Source organism: Spermophilus citellus, assembly GCF_964194105.1.
Source record: "Spermophilus citellus genome assembly, chromosome: 11".
Taxonomy (NCBI): Eukaryota; Metazoa; Chordata; class Mammalia; order Rodentia; family Sciuridae; genus Spermophilus; species Spermophilus citellus.
Genome location: NC_138192.1, coordinates 41,556,783 through 41,574,517, shown reverse-complemented (window position 1 = coordinate 41,574,517; position 17,735 = coordinate 41,556,783). Strand labels below are relative to the sequence as shown.

The 17,735-nt window shown below is 33.3% G+C and overlaps 1 protein-coding gene across 2 annotated transcripts in view; it reads left to right on the top strand.

Moving 5' to 3' along the window:
• ZRANB3 (zinc finger RANBP2-type containing 3) overlaps positions 1–17,735 on the top strand; it is a 275,518-nt gene that overhangs the window by 129,076 nt on the left and 128,707 nt on the right. For both annotated transcript variants that reach the window (XM_081262030.1, XM_081262029.1), the window contains exons 5-6: positions 303–534; positions 5,663–5,748. In XM_081262030.1, coding sequence (XP_081118156.1) covers positions 303–534; positions 5,663–5,748 — 318 coding nt within the window. The remainder of the gene's footprint in view (positions 1–302; positions 535–5,662; positions 5,749–17,735) is intronic.

Genomic DNA, 17,735 nt, shown 5'->3' with positions numbered 1-17,735 from the left:
ATCAGGGCACACCTGGAACGTAGCCTTTGAAGAGCTTTTTTAAAAGCCCTTTCTTTTCCCTGTTGGTCAGATCCAGAGCCTCTGGGACAAGAATCCCCTGTGCTTCTCCTTTGCTAGCAAAGCATTAAGCCTTCTTTTTCTCAAAACCTTTTCCTCCTTATTGGATTGGCATCAGGGACAAGGACTTTCGGTAACAATACCATCTCCTCCTGCTTCTCCTCTTTTCTTCCTTTTTCTTATGATTTTTTCTCCAAAAAGTTATATTGTTTATGATAAATTAATCACTGGATTTTCTTTTCTAGGAGAATATCGACCAGCAAAGTGACAGTTCTGGGTTATGGTCTTTTAACTACAGATGCATTGACTTTGATAGATGCACTGAATAATCAGAACTTTAAAGTAGTTATAGTGGATGAATCACACTACATGAAGTCCAGAACAGCAACCCGCACCAAGATTTTATTGCCAGTGGTACAGAAATCAAGACGAGCCATTCTTCTTACAGGAACTCCAGCTTTGGGAAGGCCTGAAGAGGTATTAAAATACTTATTCGCTGGGCTTTTTAAAAAAAAAAAAAAGAAAAGGGAAATTAAATCAGTCATCTGTTTTGCATTTTTCATTAAAAATTAGATGCATCAGATGTCGAAGATTACATTGGGATTTTCTAGGCAGCTATTAATCATTAAATATATCTTTTATTGTGGCTGTTTTATCTGTTTACATGGAAACCTTAGCCATGCTTGTGTATTAAAAAAAATAGTGTATGTATGTTTGTTTGTTTTTGAAATTGGGATTGAGCCAAGGGGCACTTAACCACTGAGCCCCAGCCCTATCCCTTTTAATTTTTTATTTTTGAGATAGGGTCTTACTAAATTGCTTAGGGCCTCACTAAGTTGCTGAGGCTGGCTTTGAACTTCTGATCCTCCTACCGAGCTGCTGGGATTATAAGGCGTGTGCCACTGCACACTGCTTTAAAAAATAGTTTTAACCTTTATTTTAAGGTTTCCATATTTAGTACAGATTTGTAATATTCCTCACACAAGTACATAAGTGCCTTAGGGTTGGGTTTGAATCTAATTCACTTCTTTTATGACTACATTGCAGAACTTGTCTGTTCCTTTTGTACTTTAAGATCCACATTTGGGAAGGTAGCAACTAGAGCTTGTCTGTAGACCAATAAGCTGTCCACTTAAATGCAGGAGTAAGGCATCCGTTTGATACCCCATTTAATTTTACCACTCTAAGAGGCAGATGGGGTTTGGAGTGGTTACAGGTTTAGGAAGAAGAAATAGTGGATGCAATTTTCATCATTCTTTAAAGGTCAATGTTCCCTAAGGAAGCCGTGTCTTCTAATGAACACTGAGCCACAGAATAAACATGGCTTGTTGTCTCATAGGGTTGCTAGGATAATTAAAGGAGTTATTGTTTTGAACATACCGTAGCCGTTTACCTGGGTAGATTATAAGCACTTAACATATGGTACCTATTATTCATTATTATGCCAAATCTGGGTGACAGCTATTATCATTGTATCTCTAGTATGACCTAGGCTCTACTTTTAAGTTCCCTCCCTGGAAGTCTTCTGGGATACATATAATGCTAAATACATAGTGCAGAGAAAATATTTAATTTACTCTTGGAAGTGGCAAGAGTGGCAGTGGGAAAGTAAACTAGTAACTTACTTATGTTATGTTCCAAAATTATGTTATTGAATAAATAGTAGGAATGAAACAAGGTACAGTGGCAAATACCTGTAACCCAACAACTTGGGAGGCTGAGGAAAGAGGATCATGAGTTTGAAGCCAGCCCAGATAATTTAGTGAGACTCTGTCTCACAAAAAAAATTAAGAGATGTTGAGGACAGTAGAATCAATTCAGGGATAGAACACTCTTAGTTTCAATCCCCAGTAACAAAATAATAATAATGATAATTGTAATCATAATGGTGATTATACCTTTAAAAAATCATGAAATGTATTAGTATAAGAAAGAGAATATGTAACAAACATCTATTTAAAATAACAAAAATATAATGAATACCATCTACTTATTATCTAGCATGAGAAATAGAACATTGACAATATAACAGTGCCCCTGTGTCCCACTGTGGTCATGTGTCCATAGTTTCACCCTTTACCCAATGTAGCCACTGTTAAAGCAAGGGTGATAAATGTAAAGTTTGTTTTCAGGACTCTTTAAGAAAAATAATATTGGCCAGGCATGGCTGTGCATGCCTGTAATCCCAGTGGCTTGGGAGGTGGAGACAGGAGGATTGCTAGTTCAAAGCCAGCCTCAGCAATTAAGTGAGGTGCTAAACAATTCAATGAGACCCTGTCTCTAAATAAAATACAAAAATTAGGCTGGGGATGTGGTTCAGTGGTTGAGTGCTCCTGAGTTCAATCCCCAGTACCAAAAAAGGAAAAGAAAAAGAATATAGATGACAGGTAACATACATGTGTGAAGGGACTGTGGCAAAATGGAGGAACTATGTTCTTCTGAGGGAGACAATCACTTTTTTCCAAGGAGTGGATGCCATAAGGAGGGGGAAAAAAAGGAATATAAGATTTCAAATGATAAGTTAGGGATTTTGATATGGGGAAGTGTGAATCCTCCAATTTTGTTATTCTTTTTTTAATGTTTTAGTTGTAGATGGATACAATACCTTTATTTATTTGTCTTTATGTGGTGCTGAGGATTGAACCCAGTGGCTCACACATGCTAGGCAAGTGTTCCACCACTGAGCCACAACCCCAGCCCTTGTTATTCTTTTTCAAGATTATTTTGGATATTCTGGGTCCCTAGAATTTTCGTATAAATTTTGTTTTTTTTATCAGGTTTGTCAGTTTTTGCAAAGAATTCAGCTTTAATTGTTACAAGTACCATGTTGAATGTATTGATTGTTTTGGAGAGTATTTCCATCTTAACTATATTTAGTCTTCAAATCTATGAGCATGAGATATATTTCTATTCATTTGTAAGTCTTATTTATTTTTCCCCAATAGTACTTTGTAATTTTCACATCTTATGATGCTTCTGTTAAATTTAATCCTATTTTATTTTTTTATTTCACTATAAATGAAATTTTTTCTCAATTTCATTTTTGATTGTTTATTGTGGTATAGAGATAACAATTTAATTTTGTGGATTTATCATATACCTTGCAAACTTGCTGAACTTATTTATTAGTTTAATATCATTTAGGGTTTTCTATATAAGATCATGTCACCTATTGAGAGTGATAGTTTTACTTCTTTCTTTCCAATCTCAATGATTCAGCCTTTTACTATAAGTATAATGGTATTTGAGTTTTTCCAAGATTTTCTTCAAGTTGAGGGAGTTCCTTTCTAATCCTTTTTTACTGAGTATTTAATTCTGAAGGGATGTTGAATTTTATCTAGTACTTTTTTGTATCTATTGATATATCATGCAATTTTTATCTTTTTGTTTCTTCGGAGGTTGAGAAAAATAGTTCAAAAGATAGTGGTGATTAATGCACAACTTTGTGAATATACTAAAAGCCATTAAATTGTGTACTAACCAAGTATGAACTTTACATTTATGAGTTATATCTCAATAACACTATTTTAAAATAACAATATAAACTACTATGTATAGCCTATCAGAGTTGAAAAATGAAAAAAAAGTGACATTATTAATGTGAGGATAAATTGGGATAGTCTTCATGGGCCAACAGGGTAACATCAATCAAGTTTTTTTTTAAATATTTATTTTTTAGTTGTAGTTGGACACAATACCTTTATTTTTATGTGGTGCTGAGGTTCGAACCCAGGGCCTCGCACATGCTAGGCGAGCACTCTACCACTGAGCTGCAATCCAGCCCAATATCCATCAAGTTTTAAGACTATTTTTTAATAATCATCAAGAATACAAATAATAAAGCTGGTGAGGGTGCAAGGGGAAAAGGAACACTTACAGAGTTATGTGGGATTGTAAATTAGCATATTCGTTATGGAAATCAGTATGGAGATTTCTCAAAAGACAAGGAATGGAACCACCATGTTACCCAGCTATTCCACTCCTCAGTATTTCTCCAAAAGAACTAAAGTCAGCATACTATACTAATACATGCATACCCATGTTTATAGCTGCACAATTCATAATAGCCAAGTTATGGAACAAGCCTAGGTGTTGTAAACAGATGAAGAGATAAAGAAAATGTGGTATACATACACAATGGAGTTTTACACAGCCATAAATAAAAACTAAAGTCATTTCCAGAAAAATGGAAGGAACTAGAGAGCTTCATGTTAAGTAAAATAAACAAGACTCAGACAGTCAAAGATTATTTGTTTTCTCTCATATTATGTGGAAGACAGAGGGGGAAAAAAGGATGAAAGAAAAGGATTTTCATGAACAAAGAAGGGGGACCAGTGGAATAGAGGATGAGAATCAGGGGGAGAGAGGAGGGGAAGAAAGGGAGACGTAATGGGCACTGAATATGACCAAATTATATTGTGTGTGTGTGTGTGTGTGTGTGTGTGTGTGTATGTGTGTCTGTCTGTATAAAATACTTAATGAATTCTACTATTTTGTAAAATCATAAGGCAGCAAAGTAAGTCAATAAATTTATTAAAAATTAAAATTGGAAAGTGAAAAACATGGCTTAATTTCAACTTTTCCACTTCTAAAAACATATTCCACAAAACTCATCCAATAAAAATAAAGGTAGGCCAGGTATGGTGGCATATGTCTGTAATCCCAGAGACTGGGGAAGCTGAGACAGGAGGATTACAAGTTCAAAGCCCACTTCAGCAACTTTTAGTGAAGCCCTAAGCAACTTAGCAAGACTCTGTCTCTAAGTAAAATATAAAAATGGCCTGGGGTTGTGGCTTAATGGTTAAGTTCCCCTGGGTTCAATCCCTGGGACCAAAATACATATACAAATTAATAAATAAATGTAGATGGATAACAGATAGATAGTTGATACATATACATCCACAGTAATTTATGATGTTATTAATTTGTGTAATTACATAAAAACTAGAAATAGCTTTTATATTCAATATCAGGAATCTGTTTAAATATTAACAATATGTATACTTAATAATGGGTGGCTATTTAACCTCTAAATAGTACTTTATTATCATATTGCATTGGTTATATAATTTTTCAAACCAAATAAAAATGTGTATGTACTTTACATGTTTAGGGGACATAAAGATATATTTGGGGTACAAAATTTTATTTGAGTAACAATATGTATAATATGATCCTCTTGTAATAAAAGAATATATATATATATATATATATATATATATATATATATATATATGCCATGTAGGTATGAAAAAATGTATAAGTTTTTATGTTTAAGAAACATATAACTGGGGCTGGGGTTGTAGCTCAGTGGTAGAGCACTTGCCTAGCATGTGTAAGGCACTGGGTTCGATCCTCAGGACCATAAAATAAATAAACAAATAAAAGCATTGTGTCCATATACAACTAAAAAAAAAATTAAAAAAAAAAAAAGAAACACATAACTGTTGCTCCTGAAGAATGGATGGGTGGGTGGAAAGAAAGAAGAGGCACTGAAGAAGAAGTAGATTTTATTTTATACATTGTAATATTTTATTAACTTATTTTATCACCATAATAATACTTGAAAATATTTCAACTTATTGAGTATATTGTATTGTTACAGCTTTTCATGCAAATTGAAGCTCTTTTTCCACAAAAATTTGGAACATGGACTGACTATGCCAAAAGATACTGTAATGCACGTATCAGGTATGACGTTATTTTCATGAGTTTTTATCCTTCACATTTCTTGTGAACTTTAAGCTTCATTAATCATTCTTTGTTCCAGTGTTTTCCAAACTTGTGGTACTTATGGAGTAATTCCTTCAAGTAAAAGCTTGTGTGGATGAACTATATCTAAAATAAATAGATAATGGCAAAGTGGTTTTTTAAAAATTTTTGCTTTATACACTTTTTTATCTTTGCAATTATTTTTATTGACTAGATCTACATGCATATATATAAAAGTAAAAAATGAGTGCTTCTTCCTCCGTGGTCTCCCAGCCATATAATAAGTTCCCCCTTTTTTTAAAATATATTTTTTAAATATTTAAATATTTTTGTCAATGTACCTTTGTTTTATTTATTTATTTATTTGTTTGTTTGTTTGTTTGTTTATATGTGGTGCTGAGAATTGAACCCAGTGCCTCACACATGCTAGACAGGTGCTCTACCCCTAAGCTACGACCCCAACCTTAATTCCCTTTCCACATAACTGATGTTGATAGTTTTTGTATCCTTCTGGAGATAGTCAATGCCTGAGCAAGCATTTATTTTGCATGTATAATACATATAATATTGCTCCATGTATGTACATTATATATACGTGCCGCAGTCTTGGCTGGGCGTATATAGTATACGTATATAATATACGTATATATTATTATTTTGCTGTTTGCTTTCTTTACTATATATATTGGCAGTCCTTCCATTTCGGTTCCTGAAAGAGCTTTGACGTTTTGACATTCATTTAAAATGCTATGTGTTTTCTACTGTTTGGAATTTACTTATACAGGTCACTCTTAAGAGGCATTTGTTTGTCATACATAGCCAATGCAATTATAGATATCACTGTTCACATTGGAAGTAGCATATTATAGTTGTTCAAGAATATGGAAATCCAGACCTAGGCCACCTATATTTTATTTTCACACCTTGTTTTATTTAAGGAAAGTAACTTTATCTCCTCATACCTAATTTCTTAAGCTCTAAAAACAGAATGATTAGGTCTGCCTCAGAATTATTACTTATATTTGCTTATACTTATACAGGGCTTGAATTTTGATTGTACATAGTGAGCACTCAATAATTATTATTTTAATATTTCACTTCAAATACATGTGAATAAATCTAAGAGAAGTTTATGAAAATGAAATTGCTGGTTCAAAGGGCATAAATATTTGAGATTTTCCCAAATTATTCTTCACAGAAGTTAATCATGGAAGTTATGTGTATAAGGTTCTCTCTTTTCCCATACCTTGTCAACAAGGGGAAATAGAACTTATTTTATTCTTGCCAACCTGATCTGATAATAATTTTAATGTACATTTGTCTTATATGTTATTAAATGCAATTGAGCACTTTTTATACATATATAAGTCATTTATATTTTTTCTGTTAATATATGTTCTTTGCCTTTCTGCTTATTAAATGTATTGGCTTTTTTCTTATTATTATGTTGGAATTCTTTACATATTATAAAAAACATCTCCTTGTATGTGATATGAGTCTTTCATGTATTTTCTCAGTATGTATTTGTTTTTCTTTTTTCCTTTCTATAGTTCCTTCACATACTCCAAATGGTCATGGTATTCTTACGCTTTTTAAAGATCTGTAAATTGTGAAGATTCCTTCCCAGATTGTTTATATGAGGGCAGTCTAATATTGATACCAACATCAGATAAGATAGTACAGAAAAAAAAAACAGGGATTATTTCTACTTATGATTATAAATGCAGAAATCTTCAATATTATAGACTTGGAGAATCTAGGATCTCATTAGAAGGCCTATTATGTTGATTATATATAAATGAAGAGTTTTTATATCAGGAATATAAGCATAGTTTATTTATTTATATTATATTCATTTTATTTATTTATTTTTCAGTCAGGGTCTTGCTGTGTTCCCTAATGTGGGCCATGAACTCCTGGGAAGTAGCATTCCCCTGCCTCAACCTCCCCATTTGCCCAAAATTTAAAAGCCCATATCCTGCACTTCTTCAGTGCTATTATACATAACTGTCATGGTTGTGGTTTTATGTGTTGTGTTATTCACACATATATGTATATATAGGCATACAAAAACATAGGTATATATGAGGGGCAAGGGGGGGGGAAAGGGAGAGAATTGAACAACAGCAGGGGAGATAGAGAGGGAAGATGGGAGGGGAGGGGAGGGGAGGGGGGATAGTAGGGGTTAGGAAAGGTAGCAGAATACAACAGACACTAATATGGCATTATGTAAAAATGTGAATATGTAACAGATGTGATTCTGCAATCTATATTTGGGGTGAAAATGGGAGTTCAAAACACAATTTGAGTCTAATGTATGAAAGATGATATATCATGAGCTATGTAATGCTTTAAATAATCAATAAAAAATTAAAAAAAACATAGGTATATATACACACATATGCACATGTATGCATAATTAAAATTGCATAACTAGTAAATAATAAATTAATGACAATGATCAAGTTGTAGAGGATGTCATAAAATTACAATTTTATACTATAAAATGGAAAAGAATGCAGTTTTTGAAAATAGTGATGCAAGTCTATATATATTGATAACAAAGAATTTACAAGACTCATTATTAAAAGAAAAGGAAATATCAGAAAAACTGTTTTATTTTTGAAGAGTGTACACACACACACACACACACACACACACACACACACAGATTTTTTTCTGGATATCGCTCTCGTGGCCTCTGTCCTAGCTGACAGCCTCTGATGCTTTTCTGTAGATGCCACAGTGCCCTATGGAGTCCCTTTACATGTGGTTAGTTCAACTATTCAACCTTAGTGTGAGTACTGAGCTACCTAGAGATTTATAACAAGGGGCCAGTATGTGATCAGTGTGGTAGGGAATATATCCTACCTTGGGTCTTCCATGGAGTGAGTTACCAACTAGAAGCTCCATGAGGATAGAACACTTTTCTTTTCCAGTGTTATAGTCCCATTGTGTAGCATAGCATCTGGCGCATGACATTTAGTCTTTATTGAATCCTTGAATACTAAATCTTTTGTTGTTATTTTGTTCCCATGGAACTTCTGGACATGTATAATGTTATTTGTCTGCTAAATTCCTAGATGATCTGAGCTGATGGAATTGTTTAGAAAACTGATGAAGTATTAAAAAAAATAAGAAACACATTTTTTCTGGGAGAAGCATTTCCTTCCTTCCTTCCTTCCTTCCTTCCTTCCTTCCTTCCTTCCTTCCTCCCTCCCTCCCTCCCTTCCTTCCTCCCCTTCCTCCCCTTCCTCCCCTTCCTCCCCTTCCTCCCCTTCCTTCCCTTCTTTCCCTTCCTTCCCTTCCCTTCCCTCCCTCCCTTCCTCCCTCCCTCCCTCCCTCCATCCTTCCTTCCTTCCTTCCTTCCTTCCTTTTTCTTTCTTTTGCCACAGATTTTTTTTTTTTTTGAAAACAAATACACATTCAAAGGAGAATGAAGACTATCTCAAGTGAAAGACATCTTTGGGAGTAAAGCAAGAAATATGCATTTAAGGGAGAATATAGGCCATCTGGAGAGGGAGCAACTTTTGGGATAAAGCAAGAAATTCATATTCAAAGGAGAATATAGGTCATCTTCAGAGGGAGAGACAGCCACAGAAGTATTTCTCACAATGTAGATATGGAAGTCTCTGAATAAACAGGGGTGGAGTAAGTGATTTGGATAATCTTTCCCAGTCCCAAATCTGACTTTCTTCATATTGATTTTAAATAATGAGTAAAACACCAATTCTTTCTTTAATCAGTGAATTACTAAAATGAGTTCTTATATAGGTTACACCAACATTTTATTATTTCTGTGCAAACAAATAGAAAAACTAGTACCATTTGGCTAATTTTAGTTAAGAATTCTAAATTGATTTTGTTTATAACTTGAAGTGAATGGTTATATGTTGGCACAAAGGGCTTAATTATTATACGACAGCCTTAATTCATATACTAAAGTGAGTTTTGATTAAACTATGCATCCTTTTGGATGCTAGTTTGAACAAAGTAATAAATCTTTAGTCTTTAACAAGTTTTTTTGAGGGGTGGGGGAGTACTGGGTATTGAACATGGGCGGTCAACCATTGAGCCACATCCCCAGCCCTATTTTGTATTTTATTTAGAGACAGGGTCTCACTTTTGCTGAGACTGACTTTGAACTCTTGATCCTCCTGCCTCAGCCTTCTGAACCACTAGGTTTGCAGGCATGTGCCACCGTGCCCACCTTAATAAGTTATTTTTTTCCCATTTTTTTTAGTTGTAAGTGAACACAATACCTTTATTTTTATTTATTTATTTTTATGTGGTGCTGAAGATTGAACCCAGTGCCTCAAATATGTCAGGCAAGTGCTCTACCACTGAGCCACAACCCCAGCCCTCAAGGTATTTTTTAAACAGTGCATATAAATGAAAATGAATGATGTTTTGCTGACTTGTAGATTGATTCTACAAATTAATGTTTCTTCTACTTAAAAATCAACAGTAACATCTATTTTGAATATTGTTAGTGTTCTACCATCTGTCTTCCTATAGAACATAATCTTGATTTAGTTTAGATATCCATACATATCTACTCAGGGGAAATTTGCCCTGTATACAATTTTGCTGATGGATTCTGGTTGTCTTAGTTATGATTCTTGCCTATAGACAAGAAAAGTTCAAGAAGCTGAGGCAGGAGGAGCATGAGTTCAAGGCCAGCCTTGATAACTTACTGAGACCTTTTCTCAAAATAAAATGAAAAGGGGTTGAGGTTGTGGCTCAAAGGTAGAGCACTTGCCTAGCATGGGACACTGGGTTCGATCCTCAGCACCACATAAAAATAAAATAAAGATATAGTGTCCACCTATAACTAAATAATAAATATTTTAAAAATAAATAAATAAAATGAAAAGGTCTAGAGATGTAGCTCAGTGGTAAAGAACCCCAGGGTTCAGTCCCCAGCCAAAAAAAGAAAAAAAGAAAAGAAAAAAGAAAATTGCCTATGTAAAACAAACCTACTAGATTTGCTTTGAGAGAACTAGAAAAACCTAAGTGTTCAACAAGCATATCTTTCTGTTGTTTTGTTTAGGACTTGACAATGAAAATGTATACTTGTCCTTTTTTAATTAATGCAAACACTGTTTCAAAGAAAGTTTCATCTTTATGAAGTGCTGAATGATTATATAGATTGTGTTCTATTTTTCTGTTTTCTAGAGAAAGCCATTTTAAGATTAATATCATGCTTCTCAAAAGCGATTTTCTTCCAGGTTCCATCAAAAGTTTTGCTTTTCCATTACTTCTTTACCTTGAAAGCTCTGTAGTTTCATAGACTCATACTCAGATCAAGGCATTTCCTGGCATTTTAAATTAGTCTGTGCCATGCTATATTTTTTCTGTAATGTTTTGATTCTGTGAAGGTGTCATTTTCACACTATAATTTTGCAGAATGCAAATCATGGTTAGTTATTCTGTTCTAGACCCATATTTTATATTCAAAATGTCATGGCTGTGTTCAAAATAAAGTTAAGCTTGAGCAAAATGTTACATTGCCTTTATAAAGTTTATTAAATACCTAAGTAATGGCAAACAGAAGCATACCGATGCGAATGTGATTAGAGAGAAGTCAGGGTCTAAGTAACCGTGTACCTAGTTTGATTTGAGAGGCACAGAGCAAAGGATTACTTAACCAGAAAATCCCCTATCCAAAATGCATTACATCATTCAGTTTACTGAGTTATATTTAGAGTAAGCTATAAATATAAACGTGACTTGAAGATTTTGAATGATCAATTGGTCGAGCTAGAAAAGACTTTAGAATTCATCCAGTATCCCTCTGTCAATTTATAGGCAACTTGTGAGGCTAAATTGCTTATCCTATGTCTGATTTTTTTCTTTCTCCCATCCCTCACCCACACATACTTTTCCTGGCAGTAGGACTTAAGAAATGGCAACTTTAATAAATATTACTTTACATAGAAAAAAATACCCTGTTATAAGGAGGTACCATTAAAAGGTACACTGTGGAAGACATACCTGTCCTCTCTAATATTATGCTTAAAGATTAGCATATCCCAAGAGGAGCTGGAGATATAGCTAAGGTGCTCCACCTAGCATGCACAAGGTCCTTCATTCTGTTCCCAATATAATAACATCAAATTTTTGCCAGTTCTACTTCTTAGGAGAATTAGTTGTCTAAATTTTTATGAGAGGGAAGCTGGGTGATAATATACATTAAAGGTATTTATAGCCATTCCCAAAGAGTGTTAATTAATGGGTTATGGTCACCTTCAGGAAACATCTCTTACGGAGTTGCACTGTACTTTTTCCTCAACACTGTCTCATTTAATGTTCTCGCCCATGTCTAAATAGAGTTGATGTATATTCCACTTGCAAATGGCTCAAATCTGAGAAAAATTAATATATGGGATGGCAGAAATAGTTTGAAGAATAATTAGAAAAAAGTTAATAAGATAAATTCTGCACTTATGCTTGGAAAAGTTTGCTTTTGTGAAAGGTGTTTGATAACTTACTGTACTTCAGTTCAAAAAGACTTCAGTTTTGAATAAATCTAGACTAAATTGGAGTAAGGGATGGCTCCACTCATTGCTTATGGTTTGCTTATAATTTAATCATTCATTAAAAAATATTTTAGGGTACCTGTTATATGCTATGACATGTGATAGCCATCAAATATTCATTAGGAAACAAGACCCACATGGTCCCGGCCTTCACTGAATTTTCAAGTCAGATACTAACCAGGTAATTACAGTTGTGACAAGGCTCATAAAAAGAAGTAAAGGATGCTATGGCAGAGTATATCAGAGTGAACTAATCAAGTCATAGAGGCCAGAAGAAGTATCCTGTTAGTAAGTAATATTTTTTGCTTTTCAGGCACAGGCCCAGATCAAGAGAGATTGCTGTACCGTTGAGCTACTAAAAATAGTCCTATTCAGCTGAATATTCTAGAGATATAAAAAAAAAAAAGGGTATCAAGAAAATGGCAGAGTTAGGTAGATCTCATGTTATACAGAATCTTGTTCTTCATCCTAACAACAATAGGAAAGCATTGTACAGTGTTTTGGTTTTCAGTTGTCACTATTGTTGGGGTTTTTATTGTAGTAAAAGAGAACAAAATTTGCTCTTTAACCATTTTTAAGTGTACAGTTCAATAACTTAAAGTACATTTACATCATTGTACCACCATCACTACTACTAAAGTTCCATTACTGGAACGTTTTTATCATCCCAAACTAAAACTCTGTACTCGTCATACTGTGCTTTCTATTAGGTTTCTGCAACGTGAGGTTTTAAAGCATGGAAGAGATGTGCATGATTAGATTTATAAGTTTTGGGGTTGTTTAAAGACAATAATTTCACATGGTTCAAAATTCTAAAATTCTATAATTCTAAAATTCTATAATCTCATTCATTTAGCTTCTCCTCTCTATAGGCAATTATATGTAGTTTAATGTTTCTTCATACAACCTGTGTGCATATTCAAGCAAATTCATATTTTTGCAAAGATGTTAGTGTATTGGAAACATAATCATTGTTTTGTATTTTTTACCTTTGTCTTTTTTTCTTATATACATAAATAGATTCATCCTTTTTTATGAGTACACAGTATTATATTATTTAGAATATGCCATATTTTATGGAGTGGTAGGGAGTTGAGACAGTTTGTAGCTCAAGTCTTATTTTCTCTATGAAAGAGAGATGCAGTGGTGCACTCTTGTAATCCCAGCAGTTCTCAAGTCTGAGGCAGGAGATTTGAAAATTCATGGCCAGCCTCAGCAATGTTGTGAGGCCTTAAATAACTTAGTGAGACCCTATCTTAAAATTTAAAAAAAAAAATTAAAAAGGACTAGAGATGTAGCTCAGTGGTAAAGCACCTCTGGGTTCAATCCCTAGGACTCTCCCTCCACCCTGCAAAAATAAGGAGAGGACAGTCATAAGTACCAAGAAATAAAAAAGTGGAGCATTAAAATTTTTTAGAGTTGATATGGTTTGAAATTTTGTCAAATGAGGCAAAATAGTGAGATTCATGTGTAGTAGGATTGTTTGCAATACAAAGTAACTTTTGAGGTCAGTAACTAGATTTGCAGTGGATCCTGTATTTTCTAATATCTGATTTCCCCAGTAACACCCAGGAGCCTGGCACAGGTACTGTGTGACAAGAAAATTTAGGCTATCTTGATAAGAACAAAGCTAATATATGAGCTCAGATATCATAATAATGTATGGGAAGAGGACAGATGAGGACAAGAAGGATATCATGATATAGAGAAACTACAGCAGTCAGTTGACTGAAATGTCCTTATGAGATAGTAAAGATGAGTATAAATGAGCAGATACCCTAGAAGGATGGGGTGTATAGGGATTCGTATTTCCGAGTTTACCAGATAGAGCTATTTTTCAGGACCAAGTTATAGCTGTGTAAGTGAATGCTTGAAGTAGATTTTAGAAGGTCATTGAAAACAAGAAGTTCAAAGAACTAGAAGGGAATTAAAAATCATATTTTAAGTAGTATTTTAACAAATGAAAGCATATATGAGAAAGAGTAACCAGAAGGAGAGAATTTCATATTTAGCTCCACAAATGCTTAACATTATTGATTGCCTACTATATTTAAGACATTATTTCAGAGCTGCCCATGATACAAGGATGAGTAAGACATAGCGCTTGATCTTACGAAGTCTATAGAAATTTCAAAAAGAGAAGACCTTAGGGGAATAAGTCTTAAGTATTTAAAGATCTGTCATGTTTTAAAGGAATTAGACTTTTGTCTTTGTGGCCTCTAAGGGCAGAACTAGTTTCAAATAATGGAACTTACTAGGGAGGTAGATTTTTGTCTTAATGTGAGTAAGAACTTTTAAAATATACATTAAAAAGATGTAGAAAAAGAAGTAGAACAGTGAAATCAAAAAAGGAAAAGTACCATATTTACTTTTTTTTTTATTTTTTTTTTATTTTTTTATTTTTTTTTTCATTCTTTTTTTTTTTTATTGGTTGTTCATAACATTACAAAGCTCTTGACATATGATATTTCATACATTAGATTGAAGTGGGTTATGAACCCCCAATTTTACCCCAAATGCAGATAGCAGAATCACGTCGGTTACACATCCACAATTTTACATAATGTAGGGGATAGGAAAGGTAGCAGAATACAACAATTACTTTTTTTTTTATTAAGTTTTCGGTGGACACAACATCTTTATTTTATTTTTATATGGTGCTGAGTATCTAGTGCAGCGCCCCATGAATGCCAGGTGAGCGCGCTACCACTTGAGCCACATCCCCAGCCCTGATTTCACTTTTTAAAAATTTTTACCCTTGTCCATATATATAAAAAGTCTAACAGTTTATATCTAGCCTGCCTGTAATCCTCTCAGCTACTAATTTTCATTTAGTATCACCTTGTCCAAAACTTTACCATTGCTTTTATAAGTTGTCTTTTTCTTTATTTTTACTAACTTAAAGATTATTGCTTTTGGGAAAATAATTCATACCTATTTTAATAAATCAGGGAAAAGATTTTATAAATAAATAAAATTTAATCAACTGAAATCTCTCTGTCCAGATATTACCATTACTAATGTATTTTGATGACTTTTCCTGTAGATAACTTACTCTGTTTAAATATAATTACGGATGGGTAGATGGATGGATGATAGGAAGGTAGGTAGGTAGATAGATACAAAGACAGACAAGCAATTTTATATAGATTATACATACTTCATAATGTGCTTTGTTTCATTTCGTATTTTTAAGACATCTTTCCATATCAATAACTATAATACATCATTTATATTTACTACATATTACATTTTATATAGAAGATACTATGTTGTTTGTTTTATATATATTATTTTTAATTTTTCCAGCAGTTCTACAAGGTAGTGGTATATGTGGTATTTGATAAGTGAGGAAACTGATTTTGGAAAAATTAAGTAATATGTCCAAGTCAAAGAACTAAAAATTGAATTTATTCACCCTTTGCCACCATTTTATTCTTTTTTCTAATATTTGGATTATTTTTAAATTCAATGTATATCTTTATATTATTGACTAAATAAATGGACTAAACAAATTAATGTTGTTCTCTAATAAATCAAGTAATTGATTACTACTTTCTTGGGAAACTTTTTTATTTTATTATTAACTATTTGTTTTTCTCTTTCAGCTTGGTCTTTTATATAGCTATTGCTATTTTTTTTACTGAAATATTTCAACAGACCTGTCAACTTCCAATAGGTCTTAAAAACACATTGATTTTTTTTCTTTTTCCTGGTGGCTTCTCTCCTATAGCTCTATTACTATTATCATGAAATTTCCTTTGCATTTAAGCTCTTTTGGATCCCTACATTTTGGGATTCCATGTTTTTTGTTTCTTAGTTTATTCTTTGACATTTCGAAGATTCTAGTATGGGAAAAAATTCAATGTATACAAAAGTAGATGCTATGGTATAATGAACCCTCCTTCCCCCATGTGTTCATCACCCAGCTTCAACAATTATCAGTTGGTATAATTTTTTTTTCCTTAAGTGTTGACAGAACTCAAAGTAAGCCTGGTTCTGGTTCCTGGAACTGGCTCTTTCTGTTTAATTAATGGTTCAGTGTCTTGGGATTATCTGTTTTGTCTTGTGGGTTTTAGGAGATTGTGATTTTCAAGGAATTAATCTATTTCACCTATACTGTTGAATTTATAGGCATAGCATAGAGTTGTTCAGTCTATCCACTTATTATCCTTTTAATACCCATGGGGTAGTGGTAGGTACCCTCTTTAATTTCTGATATTAGTGATTCCTGTCATATCTCTCCTTTTTCCTCTCTCTCTCTTCACTCCGACCCACCTCTTTTTTTTTAGGCTAGTGCCTTATTTAGTTTTTTGAACTTTTAAAAGACTAGGATTTCATTTTATTTTCTATACTTATTTCCTGTTTTCAGTTTCTTTGATTTCTGCTTTCATTTTTATTATCTCCTTTTTTTTTACTTACTTAAGACTCAATTTGCTTTTTTTTCCAGTTTCAGGCGGAAAAGTTTATTGATTATACATCATTTTTCTTTTTTATGTGTGTTTATTTATTTAGTGGTGCTGGTGATCAAACCCTAGGCCTTGCACATCCTAGGCATGCACTCTACCACTGAGGTACACCCTCAAACTTCATTTTTTAATATATTGATTTAGTACTAAAAATTTCATCTTAAGCATTACTTTTGCTGCATCCCACAAATTTTGAAAATGTGTACTTTCACTTTCATTTAGTTCAAAATATTTTTTAACTCTTCAAGATTCCTTTTTTTGACCCATATATTATTTACAAGTGTGTTGTTTAATCTCTCAGGGTAGATGGGGTTTCCCAGCTGTCTTTTCATTAATGACTTCTTGTTTAATTCCTTTGTGATTTGAGAGTGCCATTATATGATTTCTATTCTTTTAAAGGTGTTATAGTGTATTTATGATCCAGAATATGATCTATCATGATTACTATTCATGTAAACTTGAAAATAATGTATAGGCTGCTGTTGTTAAATGAAGTAGTCTTTAGATGTAAATTATATCTAGTTGATTGATGGTGCAAGAGAGATTAGGAAGGTAAGAAATAGAGTAGTCCATAACTACCACCATGCTCTAGGATATACCCTTTCAACTGAAGAGAATTTGACTTTATGAGAAATTCAATTTAATATCATTGTTAGTTTTTGAAATTTATTTTTTACACTTTATTTACATTGATAATAATAACTATGCCATCTTTGTGGCTATACATTCACTTCAGAATGTTTATTGTTTCCTAATATAAGGCTTTTAAGAGGGCTAGGGAAGTACCTCTCTGGTAGAACACTTGCCTAGCATGTGCAAAGCCCTGGATCCGATCCCTAGCCTTGCCAAAAAAAAAAAAAAAAATTAAGATCTTGTAGTTAAGATCTTGTGTGGGCTGGAGTTATGGCTGAGTGGTAGAGCATTTGCCTAGCATGTGTGAGGCACTGGGTTTGAT